The sequence below is a fragment of the Pistacia vera genome, unplaced genomic scaffold (assembly GCF_008641045.1).
Source record: "Pistacia vera cultivar Batoury unplaced genomic scaffold, PisVer_v2 Contig520, whole genome shotgun sequence".
NCBI classification, from domain to species: domain Eukaryota; kingdom Viridiplantae; phylum Streptophyta; class Magnoliopsida; order Sapindales; family Anacardiaceae; genus Pistacia; species Pistacia vera.
Genome location: NW_022196358.1, coordinates 619,203 through 636,104, shown reverse-complemented (window position 1 = coordinate 636,104; position 16,902 = coordinate 619,203). Strand labels below are relative to the sequence as shown.

At 32.3% G+C, this 16,902-nt stretch overlaps 2 protein-coding genes and 1 non-coding gene across 4 annotated transcripts; 1 reads left to right on the top strand and 2 right to left on the bottom strand.

The window, feature by feature from the left end:
* Positions 1 to 3,645: 3,645 nt before the first annotated feature.
* On the bottom strand, positions 3,646 to 3,719 carry TRNAR-UCG. The gene has a single exon. It is a non-coding gene; the product is annotated as a tRNA-Arg (tRNA).
* A 129-nt stretch (positions 3,720 to 3,848) lies between these two features.
* On the top strand, positions 3,849 to 9,767 carry LOC116106704. 2 transcript variants are annotated; one of them, XM_031393042.1, is made up of 3 exons: positions 3,849 to 3,963; positions 6,797 to 7,155; positions 7,461 to 9,767. In XM_031393042.1, the coding sequence occupies exons 2-3, from the start codon at positions 6,809 to 6,811 to the stop codon at positions 9,613 to 9,615; spliced, it is 2,502 nt and encodes an 833-aa protein (XP_031248902.1). In that variant the 5' UTR covers positions 3,849 to 3,963; positions 6,797 to 6,808; the 3' UTR covers positions 9,616 to 9,767. The 2 variants fall into 2 exon arrangements, with proteins under 2 accessions (XP_031248902.1, XP_031248901.1); XM_031393041.1 differs by lacking the exon at positions 3,849 to 3,963 and having other exon boundaries at positions 6,493 to 7,155.
* A 3,533-nt stretch (positions 9,768 to 13,300) lies between these two features.
* LOC116106710 lies at positions 13,301 to 15,897 on the bottom strand. The gene is made up of 4 exons (XM_031393048.1): positions 15,754 to 15,897; positions 14,627 to 14,670; positions 14,114 to 14,414; positions 13,301 to 13,857 (listed from the first exon to the last, which is right to left on the bottom strand). Exons 1-4 carry the CDS (start codon positions 15,815 to 15,817, stop codon positions 13,541 to 13,543), a joined length of 726 nt encoding a protein of 241 aa, XP_031248908.1. The 5' UTR covers positions 15,818 to 15,897; the 3' UTR covers positions 13,301 to 13,540.
* Positions 15,898 to 16,902: the final 1,005 nt, after the last annotated feature.

Below are 16,902 nucleotides of genomic sequence, written 5' to 3'. Positions count from 1 at the left end.
AGGCATATAATCAATTGCCTTGGTTTTGTGATAAGCTGTCGGAGCAAACCCAGGTAGTTTGTTGCAGCTTTCTATCGGTGATGACAAAGATTTCAGAATCTCTTTGTATCCTTTCAAGCCTCAGTACATGGTTTTCAAAATGGTGTCGCCACTTCTTTTCCTTGATCTACATCATTAAAATCAAAACACCGTGAGACCTGTTGACAGCTACTGCAGTGATGGGAATGATGGTGCTTTTCCAGTTGCATTTGCATAGTTGATATTGAGAATGATGACAAGTGGCATTGGTTTCTGGAGCAGCTGAGATCTGCGGTGTCAAATTCTCAAACCATAACCTTTGTCACTGATAAACAGAAGGGGTTAATGAAGTGTGCTTAACATATCGAAAATGCACACCATGGTTATTCATATTCACACTTTTGATGAGTTCATGATAAGTTTGAAGGGTCCATTCCATGGACAGGGAAGAGTACTTTGCCTGTCAATTTTTTGGCTGTGCCCAAGCAGCCAGAATTGATGTTTTCAGGAATTCCTTGGAGCAAATAAACGTGTTTCTTTGGGGCTTATGAGTGGCTCATTCAGATTGAACCAGAGTATTGGACGAATGCAGTTTTTAACGGTGAGAGTTACCATCAAATTACATTGATGTTGCAGAGTCATATGCTAACTGGATTGAGGAAGTGCGAGAAAGAACTCATAAAGAAATTAGAGACTATTCGGGTAAGATGATGGAGTTGATGATAATACGTCTACGGGATTCAAGCGGGTGGTCAACCAAACTTACTCCAGTGAAGGAGGAAAAACTGAAGGAAGAAAATCATAAAGCGCGTTTATTAAGAGTATTGTTCTCATCTGAAACCTTATTTGAGGTCACAATGACTCCACAAATGTTGTGATATGGATAACAAAGCTGCAGTTGTCTGGAGTGGAAAGTGACCGGGCTTCTTGCGCCATGCTATTTTCTGTTCAATGTCACAAAAAGAGTGTGTATGTTATTGTTCAAGATATTTCAATGTTGATATGTATCATATGCATACTCCCAGCGATTAACCCTGTGCAGGCCTTCTCAGCACTCCAGCAGATGGAAAGTCTAAGTCAGCTAAAGCTAAGTTGGAGAATGCAGACGTACTTCCTCCTTCGGCGACAAAATCATCTAGCCAACAGAAGAGGAAGCGAAAAAGAGATGGATTGATAGAAAGAACTGTGACTTGCACCAAGTGCCTGGGGGTAGGGCATAATAAGTTTCCTGCAAGCAGGTATGTAGAACTTGCAGTCCCAACTTGTGTTATGTATTAAAATAATGTATATTTAATGGTAGGATTGCTCTCATGTTTATGTTGTTGGTCATGACCTATTAGTGTGTTGAACTGTTGTGTTTATGTTTTATGCCAGATTAGCTAGACTTGCTCAAAGCTTGGTTTCAGTTATTTTCACTTTGTCGCAGTTACTTTTTTTTTAATTTTGATGGTTTTAAGTTTAAATGTAGATGGCAGTTGATGGACATTAGAAAACTTGATGAAAACCAAGACTCCTTTGTAAACAGAACAGTAGTTTCAGATGAATATATGTTTTTCAATAACTAACTTTAAATTTGATACATTATATATTATTCTTAAACTCGGATTATGTAGAATATTGCTTTTATGGATATGTTAAACATGTTAGAGATAGGTAGGACGAATTGGGTATAGTGTGGATAAGCGGGGCAGTTTTAGATTCGATTCTCCATTTGAGCATTCATGATTTAAGTGGGAGGCTATAGCAGTGGGTTGTTGCACTGTCTCTTCGAAAATTAATGAGGTGTGCAAAACTACACCAGACACGGTGGTTAAAAAAAAAAGGATTTAAGTATTGTTTGTAGTGAGGAGATGGTTTATTTTAGGGATAGATCTGTTGACAATGTAGAAATACATATGCAACCTGTCTAAAGTAACCCAATCTAATTGGAATTGCTTTGTGATGGTGGGTATGAAACTTAAGGAAATCAAGGAAAATTATTATTTTAATTTTACTACAACCATCATCCCAATTTAAAAAAAAAAAAAAAGGCATGACCCTCCGTCAAAATTGGAATTCAAAACAATTCCTAGTTATATAATTTTAATATTTTAAAATTATATTTTAGTGTTGTTATCGATATATTTTTTGTATAAAATGACACCTTTTTGGTTAGTATTTGTGATATCTATCATTATCCAAAGCTTTAACGAATAAACCAAATAAATTAATTTTAATGTTTCATCTAAGATAAAAAAACAAATTAAAAATAAAAAAACAAATTTATTTTATTTTTATAAGGATTCTTAATTTCACAAAAAAGGATTAAAATTTTTCATCATAAATTAAAAAAATAGTAAAAAAATACAAATATCTTTTATTTTTAGAAGGATACTTAATTTCTTAAAACATATTTCAAACTGTCACCATAAATTAAAAATAATTAATAAAAGAAAATATAAATTTGGATTAAAGACATTGAAAATATAAATATTTCAAACTATCACCCTAAATTAAAAATAATTAATAAAAGAAAATATAAATTTGGATTAAAGACATCGAAAATATATATTTCAAACCGTCATCCTAAATTAAAAGCAATTAATAATTAATACAAGAAAATACAATTTTGGATAAAAGACATTGAAAAACTAAATATTTCAAACTTTCATCCTAAATTATAAATAACTAATAAATTTATTAAAAGAAACTCAATATCTTTAATTCAAATTCACCAAAACGCAAAATAAAGCTATAAGACCATCTCCAACCACAAACACCAAATTGGTGTGATTTTTGGTGTATTTTACTATTACATCTTCAACATATTATAACAAATATTATACCAAAAAGAATATTTTTTAGAATATTCTCTTTCTTTTTCTTTCTATTAATAATCAACAATTAATCTATTTTATTAATTATTTTTGTATATATTAATTAAACATTGAGAATGATATTTTTATTAAATAATAATTACTTTGAAAATTATACTAATTTAATAAAATTAAGCATTTATTTAATCAAATAAACATTACATTTAATATAGAAAAACATTACATCTAATATAAAATGGCACGAAAAAAACAACACAAAAGTAAAATTCCATATTGATAGTAATTTAATTTTCTGAATTAGTATATTCTTCCCACAAATAATCAATTAATGTATTTCGAAGAGCATGATGAACCTTTGTACCCTTGATTTGTCTATGTCGAGCAAGAAAATTTTAAAATCAGACATTTTCATCTGCAACAATTTCAACTTCGGGAGTTGGTGCTTCCATCTGATCCTCTATTGATGCATTAACATTACGATTATTTTTTTATTTTTTATCATTTTTTGAATTATATAATTATTATGAATTTATCATTATAAATATTAATTTAAATAATAATCAAATTAACATAAATACAAATAATAAAAATAAAAAAATAAAATATATTTTATATTATATAAACAATACCACACCAAATTTGGTGTAATATTTGACGTTGGTTGGAGCACGGCACATTTTTCACACCAATCGGCATGTTTTTCACACAAATTTGGTGTTTTGGTGTTGGGCTGAAGATGCCTAAAGAATAAAAAAACAAATAATTTGCATATTAAATTAAAAATTATCTCTACTTCAAATGAAAAACAAATCGACCACAGTGGGAGTCGAACCCACGACCTTTTGATCCGAAGTCAAACGCGCTAATCCACTGCGCTATGCGGTCCTGTTGTGATCTTATTTTACTTATGTTTATATAATTTTAAATTTAATATATTAATCGACAATGAAAAAGAAAACCCTCTTAAATTACTTAACCTCCAAACACAGTCCCAATCTCCAGAAATTTTTAATCAAAACACCCTTCTCCTTATAACTTCGATAGTTGACTCGTTTTCCCCAAATTTCGAAACGCCCCCACATCTAGGGTTTTCTTCTACCTCCAAGCCCCCACCCCCTTGCCCCCCCTGGTATGTTTTCCTTCTCTATCGCTTCAACTCTTTTCTCTCTTTTATGTTTTATCTACCCTTGATTCTCTTTCTTTTACTGATTTTATTTTCGACATGCAAATTCTTCTCCTTTTACACTGTTTATTTCTTCTTGATTATTTCAATATACTTGACAATGTGGTGCATGTTTCTGCTTTCTTCTCTTCTTTTTAACTCTGGATTAAAGGTTATTGTTTTAAAGTCTCCATCTTTGATGGGTTTTCCTGTTCAAGGATCTTGAGCCTTGGCTTTGGTTGACTTCACAGAGTTTACTTTTTTTATTTATTTATTTATTTTTTTTTTTTTGCTGACCCATTTACTGTTTGCTCTCGTTCTTTATGGAGATTGAATATATGCATGTTTGTTGCTAGATCTAGTATTTAAAGTTTTGTTTTTATGCATAAAAGTAATGTTATTGGAAGAGAATTTTTGTAATATGNAAAAAAAATTCTTAAAATGCAAAATAAGCAAGAATCTATATTTATAATTTTTTTGGTGAGATGTATAAATCTAATTGCAAGATATATATGAAAATTTAGTTTTTTTTATTCGATTTGATTTGATCCACTCCAATTCAATATATAGAAAACTACAATCTTATCCAATCTAATAGCGTAAACTTAAGAAAATTGCATTGAAGAATTAAAAATAAATCGATCTCATAATCCAATTCGATTATACTCACTATTAACCTATTTTTCAAAGTTTGATTACTTAATAAATTAAATAATTTATACATTTGACAACAATTATTTAAATATAGGGAAATGATTATATTAACAATTTTAAACACACAATTCTATTAGGTAAACATAAATTGGTTGTCCATTACAAAAAAAATAATACTATAACAAAAGTAAATAATCATAATAAAATAGATCTATCAACCATTAAAACTAAACATTCATTGTTATACAATAACAAATAATAAAATAGACAAAAATTTATAAACTAAAAGGCATAATAGGATTGGATTTCAATTTTCAAACAACCCTAGTTACTATTGAAGTATTGATTCTTATTTGTTTAAAAGATTCCTTGTACCAATTTTCTAGAGTTACCAAACATCCTTTATGACAATGATAGATCAGATGTAAGAAAATCTTATGTATCCATTATCAATGGATACCTAAAAACATATATAGTTTTTAATAACATTTTTTATAAGATTATTTTAAGACAAAAATTTGACACAAATCCTTGTTCATTGATTCCAGACAGTTACATGGTTAAAGAAGAGAAGCGAGAGGTTGTTATAAGTCAATAACATCAAAGCCATTGGATTTGCTATGAATCAATGAATAAAGATTTATGTTTTCGAAATAATTTAAATAAATATTGAATCAAAATTAAAATAGGTAATGGTTGATAATATGTATACATATAATCTGTATCTATTAGTTATGATTTGTATAAGGTTTATTTATTTTCATCTTTCAGTGATATATTTAAGGGATATTATCAGTTTATATTCATTCTTTTAAGGGTTGTTACACTTTCGTCCTCAAGATTTGAATTATATTACTTATCTCTAGGACAATTGAATATGAATAGCTTAATCTAGCCAGGTTAGACTTTCCATTAAAATGTTTATAATACCCCTGTTGTCTTATTCGCATGTTATTAAAATGAATAAAATGTAAAGAAAACAAACAAATAAATAAAAAGTATATCATACACCTCCAAAACAAATCAACTTTTCTTAAGAACAACGGTTGATATTTAAATATAATATAGACTATTTTTAACACATTATTAAACCTGTTTAATTTCACAATCATGAATCGATCCAAATACCATCTAAATATCACTTATCACAATAATAAATACTAAAAATTATCAAAGCAAAACCTAAGTGAGGTTCGAGTTTTATAAAACTATTTATATCTCATAATACTGGAGGTAAATGCAATATACTCCAAATTTTAAGGATGAAAATGTAAATACGATTCTTTTAAAAATTGATTAGAAGAAAGATCACAGTCTCAAATTCTACAACTTACTTTTATCTTTTAACCACCACTCATTTAAATATATTTGGCTTTAAGGACATTTTTCACAAATTACCAAAGGGAGAACGACTTACACGTACCTAAGGTTTGTCGTAACGACAAGTTGGTATCCAAAAGATTTTGAAACGACAAATAGGTACCTTCCGTCATGTTCTGTTAGTGGTTTCTGTTTATTACTGTTTATTAATAGTAAAAAGACTAAAATGCCCTTAAAAGTTTGATTTTAGTTTTTTATAAATTTCTAAAAAACCCCCTAAGTTTACAAATTTAACTAAATACCCCAATGTATAAAATTTTTGTAAAATAACAAAAACACCCCCGCCACCTGCAGTGCCAGATTCCGGCCACCACCGTCGGAATCTGGCCGGAAAGTTGCGTTACGACACAGACCCGTCGGATCTGTGTCGTGACGCGTCGATCTGGCCTTTTCCGGCCAGATCCGTGGCTCATCTGGCCGGAAAAGGCCAGATCTACGGCTAGATCTGGCCGTNATGAATATTTTTTTCTGGGTTTTGATGTCCTGTGGAACTTGAATTGTCTTGTTAATAAATGTGAACATCCTCTAGAACTCCATTTCTAGACAATTCTTTTGTAACAATCATAATTGTATTTCTGTATTTTTTTTTTTTCATTTGCCTTTACGCTATCATAACCATCCTTGTTTATTATCAACATGTTGAACAAGTTTTGTCCCAGAATCAGTTCTAATATAGAATTATAAAATCCTTCGAGACTGGAGGAATGTATATGATCTGTTTTTCTGTATAACGTATATGTCTTTTGGTTGTCTATATGAACTTCAGAAGTTATTGGCAATGGTGAAGGGAAAGCTTATACTAATCTGCCAGTCTGGTGGCGAATTCATAAGCAAGGATGATGGATCATTTTCATATGATGGAGGGGAGGCAAATGCCATAACCATTAATCCAGAAACAGTTTTTGATGATCTGATGCTAAAATTAGCTGAACTTCTGAACTTTGATCATAAATCCTTGTCTGTGAAGTATTTTCTTCCAGGAAATAGGCGAACACTCATCACTCTATCAAATGACAGAGATCTAAAAAGGATGTATGATTTTCATGAGGATGCAGTGACTGCAGATGTTTTTGTCACAGGGAAAGTAGGGTTTCAGCGTGAAGTCTTAACCTCAACTGGTGGCAGGTATATATCCACTTTTCGTATCCATCCAACCTATAGGAAGTACGTTTGTCTTCATTGGTCTTTTGAACATTTCATTTGTTTGCTATTTTGAAATGCATTGGTCAATTAATTATGTTGTAGAGGAGGGATCTGTCTTGGTATCAATGAGCAACCAGCGTATTGCTAAAATTGCCCTTGCTTTATGGTGGAACTATGAGAGTGCATTTCAGTATTTGTTATTGTGCTCAGTGATTGGTGAAATGCGGGTGACTGCAGGGAGTGTGAAATTATTTCTGGCATTGACTCACATTTTCTATCACTTGCAGGGAAAAAGGGATAAAACTGGCTGAGACAGTGCCTGCCTATACAGGATCTCAAGCTGCTGCAACTACTAAGGCTCCTGCATCAAGATCTGATGCCTTTACCAACTCTGATGAGCCTAGTGATGCTAATCTTTCTCCAGATAGTCCTGCCAGCAGTCCAATTAGATTTGATATCAGTTCTACCCCTGCTGATACTGTTAAGAAGCGAAGGCGTGTTGCATCCCGTAAAAAGGCTGCTAGCTCTGAAAATGTTGGGAAAAGAAGAAAGAGTGTATCTCGGAAAAAGTATGTTCGGAAGCGTGATCGCTCTGCAGTAGATGATGATATGGATCAGGAACAGGATTATGATTCTCAAGCCGGTGATTCTATTTTTCCTGTTACTGTTGACAACTCTATTGTATCAGCCGAAAATACAGTGGCAGCATGGAAAGATGGTATAACTGGTGTAGGTCAGGAATTTAATAGTGTGCATGAATTTCGTGATGCATTACATAAATATGCTATTGCACATCGTTTTAAGTATAGGTTAAAAAAGAATGAGAAAAGTCGCGCTAGTGGAACATGTTCTGTTGAAGGCTGTTCTTGGAGGATTTATGCATCTTGGGTCCCTTCTGAAGAAGTGTTCAAGATAAAAAAGATGAATAAAACACATACATGTGGAGGAGAATCTAGGAAGGCTGCTCAACCAACTAGGAGTTGGTTGGTGGGTATAATAAAGGACAAGTTACGAGAGAACCCACATTGCAAAACAAAGGAAATTACTGAGAGCATTCATCGAGATTTTGGGATTGAACTAAACTATACCCAAGTATGGCGTGGAGTATTAGATGCCAGAGAGCGGCTTCAGGGTTCTTACAAAGAGGCATATAATCAATTGCCTTGGTTTTGTGATAAGCTGTCGGAAGCAAACCCAGGTAGTTTTGTGCAGCTTTCTATCGGTGATGACAAAAGATTTCAGAACCTCTTTGTATCCTTTCAAGCCTCAGTACATGGTTTTCAAAATGGTTGTCGCCCACTTCTTTTCCTTGACTCTACATCATTAAAATCAAAACACCGTGAGACCTTGTTGACAGCTACTGCAGTTGATGGGAATGATGGTGCTTTTCCAGTTGCATTTGCTATAGTTGATATTGAGAATGATGACAAGTGGCATTGGTTTCTGGAGCAGCTGAGATCTGCGGTGTCAACTTCTCAGACCATAACTTTTGTCACTGATAAACAGAAGGGGTTAATGAAGTCTGTGCTTAACATATTCGAAAATGCACACCATGGTTATTCTATATTCCACCTTTTAGATGAGTTCATGATAAGTTTGAAGGGTCCATTCCATGGACAGGGGAAGAGTACTTTGCCTGTCAATTTTTTGGCTGCTGCGCAAGCAGCCAGAATTGATGTTTTCAGGAATTCCTTGGAGCAAATTAAACGTGTTTCTTTGGGTGCTTATGAGTGGCTCATTCAGATTGAACCAGAGTATTGGACGAATGCAGTTTTTAACGGTGAGAGTTACCATCAAATTACATTTGATGTTGCAGAGTCATATGCTAACTGGGTTGAGGAAGTGCGAGAACGACCCCTCATAAAGAAATTAGAGACTATTCTGGGTAAGATGATGGAGTTGATGAATAATCGTCTACGGGATTCAAGCGGGTGGTCAACCAAACTTACTCCAGTGAAGGAGGAAAAACTGAAGGAAGAAACTCATAAAGCGCGTTTATTAAGAGTATTGTTCTCATCTGAAACCTTATTTGAGGTCCACAATGACTCCACAAATGTTGTTGATATGGATAAACAAAGCTGCAGTTGTCTGGAGTGGAAAGTGACCGGGCTTCCTTGCCGCCATGCTATTGCTGTTTTCAATGTCACAAAAAGGAGTGTGTATGATTATTGTTCAAGATATTTCAATGTTGATATGTATCATATTGCATACTCCAAGTCGATTAACCCTGTTGCAGGCCTTCTCAGCACTCCAGCAGATGGAAAGTCTAAGTCAGCTAAAGCTAAGTTGGAGAATGCAGACGTACTTCCTCCTTCGGCGACAAAATCATCTAGCCAACAGAAGAGGAAGCGAAAAAGAGATGGATTGATAGAAAGAACTGTGACTTGCACCAAGTGCCTGGGGGTAGGGCATAATAAAGTTTCCTGCAAGCAGGTTATGTAGAACCTCTGCAGTCCCAACTTGTGTTATGTATTAAAATAATGTATATTTTAATGGTAGGATTGCTCTCATGTTTATGTTGTTGGCCATGACCTATTAGTGTGTTGAACTCGTTGTGTTTATGTTTTATGCCAGATTAGCTAGACTTGCTCAAAGCTTGGTTTCAGTTTATTTTCACTTTGTCGCAGTTAACTTTTTTTAATTTTGATGTGTTTAAGTTTAAATGTAGATGGCAGTTGATGGACATTAGAAAACTTGATGAAAACCAAGATTCCTTTGTAAACAGAATAGTAGTTTCAGATGAATAATATGTTTTATCAATAACTAACTTTAAATTTGATACATTATATATTTATTCTTAAACTCGGATTATGTAGAATATTGCTTTTATGGATATGTTAAACATGTTAGAGATAGGTAGGACGAATTGGGTATAGTGTGGATAAGCGGGGCGGTTTCAGATTCGATTCTTCATCTGAGTATTCACGATTTAAGTGGGAGGTCATAGCAGTGGGTTGTTGCACTAGTCTCTTTCGAAGATTAATCAAAGTGTGCGTAAACTAAACCAGACACGTTGGTTAAAAAAAAAAAAAAAAAAAAAGATTTAAGTCTTGTTTGTAATGATGGAGATGGTTTTATTTAAGGGATAGATATATTGCACAATTGTAGAAATACATATGCAACCTGTCTAAAGTAACCCAATCTAATGGGAATTGCTTTGTGATTGGTCGGGTAATGAAACTTAAGGATAATCAAGGAAAATTATTATTTTAATTTTTACTAGAACCATCATCCCAATTCAATAAAAAAAAAGGCATGACCCTCCGTCAAAATTGGAATTCAAAACAATTCCTAATTATATAATTTTAATATTTTAAAATTATAATTTTAGTGTTGTTATGTTATATATTTATAGTAAAACCTCTCTATAGTTATAATGGTGGGACTAACTAATTTTATTACTATGAGGAGGTTATAACTTAATAGAGGTGTAATTACAAAAATTTCTTATTTCTTATTTCATGTTTTAGTAGTACAATATTAAGATTTCAATTCATGTTTTAATAGTATTAGGGTTTCAATCTAGCGCTTCAATTGCCTAATTTTGAAACGGATAGAAGATCGTGTCTTGGAACCAATAAAGATAACTGTCTTTGATGTAATTGTAAATGTAGTTGTTGCATGACCAATTGATGTGAAGCCACAGACAATTGCCAATTGTTTTAAGCATTACAAAACCCCTAATGTTGATAAATTGCACGTTACAGTTGAAGTGGATGAGAGGAATCAAAAAGCCATTGTAGAATTAAGTGATCAGATTCGACAACTTCACTACATTAATCAAATGGATATTAATATCTTTTTTAATCATCCAAATGAGTAATAAGTCATGTATGCTTTAACAGAAAAATAAATTATTGCTACAATTAGACAAGAAGAGAAAAGAAATAATTACGAAGATGATATTACGGAAATACAAAAAGTTTTGTACCAAAAAGCTCTAAACATGCTTGAGAAGCTAGAAATGTTTTGGCTTCGACAAAAAAAATGTTCATGCTAGCGAGTAATGTACTCGCAAGTTAAAAGATATGGTAACAACTCTAAAACATAACTTATTATCTCAAACAACTTTAGAGAAATATTTTATTTCATCTTAAACTTTAATGTAATATAACATATATATTTTTACAATATACATATAATTATTACTATGTGGAGGCAACTTTCCTTAAGACGTAGATTAGAAAAATTATAACTTATTGCAATATAAAGTTTATTCTTATTTATAACTATCCTAAATTAAAAATATAATTTTTTATGACTATGTAGAGTTTTTCCGTACATAGAATATCACTATAACAAGATTTTACTGTATATTGTTTGATATAATCTTTGTGTTAAATGACATACTTAAGGGCCATAAGGCCAGTTTATTACATTGACATTCTTAATTGAGTTTAAATAATTAATGTTTTTAATTGAAAATAATTTTTATAATAATCATTACAAATGAATGTTTAAAATTGAAATAAATTAATACTATTTATTTATTTATAAGTCTTATTACTTATACATAGGTCATACAGTCAATGTTGTTCTCTATTAGATTGTTAATCATTTAATATTTTTGTTTTGTTTCCACTTTTTTATTTTATTATTATTTATTTTAATCTATTTATTATTTTAAATTACAATTCTAGATTAATTAAAAAATTATTTCTTGTTATATAATATATATCTTTTCCAATGAATAGCATTTTATTATTACGCTATTTTATTCACAAAATTAATTATAAATATAAACAACACCGAATATATCTATAAAAGTGTCGAAAACTACTTTTTTATTTACTGTTTATATATTTAAGTGAAAAAAATATCTATAACAACACCAAGATTGCGTCATGATAATCTATTACGAGGAGCATAAAACAACGCGGGTGCAATGCATGATTTCGCGTTGTAATTAGGTTTAACGATAAAACTCTTGTAGTTGAGGTGTGTATAAACTACTTAAGACACTCCTGATCACGGTAAAAAAAAAAAAAAAANTTTTTTTTTTTTTTTTTTTAAAATTGAAAGAACAAAAATAAATGTGTTATTGTTTTTGAGAAGCAAGACTTAAAGAATATCGATTAATCCAATAGTAGTATTTGTTGATGAATAACTTAAATCATTTTTTTTTTTTTTTTTTTTTTTAAAATTGAAAGAACAAAAATAAATGTGTTATTGTTTTTGAGAAGCAAGACTTAAAGAATATCGATTAATCCAATAGTAGTATTTGTTGATGAATAACTTAAATCATTTTGTGCATATTTTGTAATAACCGAATTCCCTAAGGGCAAAATAATAGAAAAAAACACTTTGCAGTATAATTCATACACCAAATATAACATAGTATAAAAATAATACAATGCAATGTTCTACCAAACATCATACAACATTTTGCATAGTATTATATAATACAATGCAATGCAATTTGCTTAATACTATGCTATGTTACATGTCAAACATGCCCTAAATGTAAAGAGGATAATTAAGAAAATGAAATACAAGAATGACAGCATTGTCCTTATTAAAAAGAAAATAAATAAATAAATAAATAGCCTTTTTGTTTTTTCTATTATTGAAAAAAATTATGAGTGAAGGGAAAAATATTTCTCTGTACTAGTAATTTTCTTTTATGAATAAGGGGAAATGGGGAATGTCGATGGGACTAAGCCAATGCTTCATCTTTGATTTCCCATGTACACAAGATAGCATTCTAACCAAATATATGCAATAGTAAACCTACCCATTAATAACAATCATATTCTACCCTACCTATCAATAATAAATGATAATCTAACCTAAAAATTATCATATACAATTGGCAAAGAGAGAAATGAGATGAAATAAAAGGGTTTAATATATATAAGTGTTCTGATCAATGTGCCATGTAAAACGGTTTCATGGTTAACATGGATAGGGATTGGGGGTTGAAATATTTTGTTTCATGAGGCCTCAAATGTGGTTATTGGGAATTTCCCTTATAAAGATTGAAAGAGTTCAGAAATAAGAAAAATTTGCTATATCATACAAATTCAGTAGAATACTATAGTTAATTAGTTAGAGATCTATCAATAGCAGCAAATTTCCATATGCAAGATGTAAGGGAATTACTTTCGGGTAACAAAAACAAGATAACTTTTCTCCAATATGCCAAGGGAAAAATTTAAACTATTAAAGAGGTTCTTATTAAGTTTCGGCATTCTCGGTGGCTCTCAAGTCTTGCAATACAATGCAAAGCCTAAATCCTAGCCTGTACAACAGTCTGTTTTAGATTACATAAACTGCCTACATATCCAACTAAATTATCCATCTAATAATATGTATGTCCTCTTTCTCTTCATTAGTATCATAGATGTAATGTAAACATCTGTACAACCTATTCCTGTGCTCCTGATGACTCAACTTGCAACGCCACACCCGTACACAGTGGGCAGGGTGGGTCGCATCCCTCTTCTGGTGTTGTTCTCTTCTCCAGGCAGTCTGCATGATACACATGACCGCAAACTAAAACAGCAACAACACAGTATTCACCTGAAGAAAGTGTGTTTCCGATTCCAAGAAAATAAGGTTTACGTCTCAAAAGCTTCTGACAGATCCCACATACCATCTTCACCGCATCTGGTGATGAGGCATCTTTTACCAAGGAACTGGACCTAATTCTATCTGGCCTCCCAAATGGCTTTTCCTTATTCTCTGGAAAAATGGACAAAATAATTAATATTATAAGAATTATATCCAGAAAAATGGTTCAACTCCAACTTATGTGAACAAAATTAGAAAATTATACTAAGCCAAGCAAGTATCTTCCTCCACTGGGATTGAAAATCAATTTTCTTAGTAACAAAATGGCTGTACTACTTGCAATATTATTCATCACACAGCATAATGAAAAATTCCCTCTAATCCTGGAACATCCAACTGATATTCAATAAAATGAAAGAAATGTTACCTGCATTCTTTCCAGGCTCTGCGTTGCATTGACTAGAGAACTTGTATAACAGTCTCTCATCATGCGAAGTAGGACCCTTGCCATGAGAACTCGATGCATTGCCACGGTTACCTGAGTTTCTCCTAGAGTATTGGTGACCATAGTGATGACGCGATCTCTTTAAGAATATAGAACGACCAAGATTGTAATGATGGTTTGAAAGAGAAGTGTGGGTGCTTAATAGCTTCACTGAATTATCTGTGATATCCATACTAGATGTAAATGGCTTAAGTTCGCTAGAGTCAACTAAATGTGAAGATTTCTGCAATAAAAGAAAATTAAGACACAATTATGATCCTGTCAGGTGCCAAAGATTTTGACAGGAAGGAAGAAATACATAAATCCAGCAAAAGTTACTTTACTAAAAATTATTGGCGACTTTCTATTTTTGCAATTAACCAGGAAAAAAAAACTAAGAGGTAACATGAAAGCAGATATTATATTGTGTAAAGTTAAAGGAAAATAACAGCCAACCTCTTTAGACAATTCTTGCATTTCAGAAGAGCATGGAGCATTGTCTGCAATGAAAAGGAGAAAAAGTGAGCTTTCTCGTGCACTTAAAAGAAATCCTCAGACCAACTACATTCTTGTCACCATATATTGCAACAACTAGACAACCAGGCTTACACACTTAATCATTCCAAATCAAGCAAGGAAAGCAAATGAAATTACAGGATCAACACAAAAGAGATAATCCCAAGGCCTAGACAATGTTATGCCATGAGAAAGAACCCAAATAAATTTCTATGCCAGACAAATGTAATCAACTTGATTACTCTTTTGAGAGAAACAAAAACATACTCAAATTAAAAAATACAACACAAAAATACCCAAGTTTAGGTAAAATATCAGAAAACAGTGTGAGTATTGCCAAGAGCAGAAACTTTATACCTTGATAAAAGGAGGGGGCAAAAATACTCCAACTTAAAGCTTGTACATTTAGATACTTACAACACTCTCCAATGAATTACTTGGTAAGTAAAAGAATAGAGAAAGGTTAAGTAGTGAACTGGTACTGCATTCACGAGGAACAAAGAATAATACATAACAAGATTAAATTCTACCGGAAAGTGGAACCACATAACTTATTTGTTAAGGGTTTTTATTTTTTATTTTGTTGTATATATTGTTCGGAGCTGTCCGAAACTTCGCTAAGATGGTTAAAAGAGTTCAACCCATGGAATCCAATGCACTAAACGACATTAAGGAGGCAAGGCACAACACATCACAAATCAACCCATTAAAGGAAATAATGAAAAAATCAATTTAGAAAGGTATCTTCCCCATTTTTATTTAGAAGAATAAATAAAAACACTTCCTTCTGTTATCTATCACAACCAATTTCCATAAGTCCTTTCATACAATTACGTTTATCAACTAAGCATTATACCAACCCTAACCCACCAATTCTTCTTCAAGAAGAAAAACAAACTAAAGTTATAAAATTTCCCATTAAACAATTAAAAACACCACCAAAATCTCTAATTTAAAACCTTATTGTTCCAATAATCAAACACACAATTCGCCTTCCCTTCTATTAAACTTTCCCAATTCTTTTTCACTTTAAAAACCAAACAGAACCCATAATACAAAAAACGTACCCGAGGAAGAAGGAGGATGATTCTTGTTCTTTGGTTTGTCAGCAGTTCGCTTTCGCTTACCCATAATAATGAAGACGATGGTGAATATAAAGAAAAAGAAGAAAAAAAAAAGGAAATGCAAAGTATTAACGGCTAAGAAAAAGAGTGTAGAAATGAAGTGGCTAGGTTATGTGGTATTGCGATGACAAAGGGGGGAGTTTGGTCAATAGATGAAAAGAAAGGAGTATGGATGATCGTTCGTTTTTTCAATTTTGGGTTTAGACAAGAGACTGCATAAGAGAGATTGATTGAGTTTCAGTAGCGAAAGAGTCGGTGTAACAGATGGCTTGGCTTGCTCTTTTAACTCCCCTCCACCTCATCAGTTCCCCTTTTCTTGGTTACAAATTGTGAGCAAGTTAGGTGCCACTTGCCCAATTCCTTATCGTCACGTTTTTCAATTATACTTGTTAATCAAAGGGTTTGGATGAGCTCCCTTACATCTCAATGAATCTTCTCGACTTATTGAACACCTTACATCTCAATTAATTTTCTGGATTTATTAAATACCCTACGATCCTAACAAATATTATTGTTTAATGTTTATATACCCAAATTACTTGTTTTAGGTTTACAAAGTACAGTAAAACATTTTTATAGTCATAATTAAAGCTGAGTATCTAGGATCGGGCCTAAAAACCCACTTCCAAAACTCGATCCTAGGATCAGTCCTTGAGAGGACCGAACCTAGGAGGTCTAGTCCTAAAACGGGACCAGGCCTAAGGAGGAGGGCTCGGGCCCTCCACTGGGCCCTCCTCCAAGGCCTGGACCCAAATTTTTTTGTATTTTTTCAATATAGTCTCCTACCAAATTACATAAAACCCCCTGTTAATTTTAAATAAATATAAATTATGAGAGCTAAAATGAAATTTTGCAAAATTTATAAAAAAAAAAATCTTCCACGTCTAAAAAATTTAAAAAATACTAACAACCCCCTATAAAATTTCATTTTACCCCAAAAATATAAAAAAAAAATTGAGGGGGGAAAATAAAATTATCCAAGCCCCATGGGACCTGTCGTGGGCCCATGGGACTAGTCCCGACCAAGCCTAGGGCCTGGTCTGGGTCCTGGTTTTTCTCATGGGCCCGGGACCGGTCCCAAGCCCATGAGTG

Coding starts and splice junctions, on each gene's coding strand:
- LOC116106704 (XM_031393041.1), top strand. CDS start 6,767: ATGTCTTTTGGTTGTCTATATGAACTTCAGAAGTTATTGGCAATGGTG. Junction 7,156..7,460: donor TTAACCTCAACTGGTGGCAG/GTATATATCCAC, acceptor TATCACTTGCAG/GGAAAAAGGGATAAAACTGG.
- LOC116106710 (XM_031393048.1), bottom strand. CDS start 15,817: ATGGGTAAGCGAAAGCGAACTGCTGACAAACCAAAGAACAAGAATCAT. Junction 14,671..15,753: donor TCATCCTCCTTCTTCCTCGG/GTACGTTTTTTG, acceptor TTTTCATTGCAG/ACAATGCTCCATGCTCTTCT. Junction 13,858..14,113: donor AGAGCCTGGAAAGAATGCAG/GTAACATTTCTT, acceptor CCATTTTTCCAG/AGAATAAGGAAAAGCCATTT.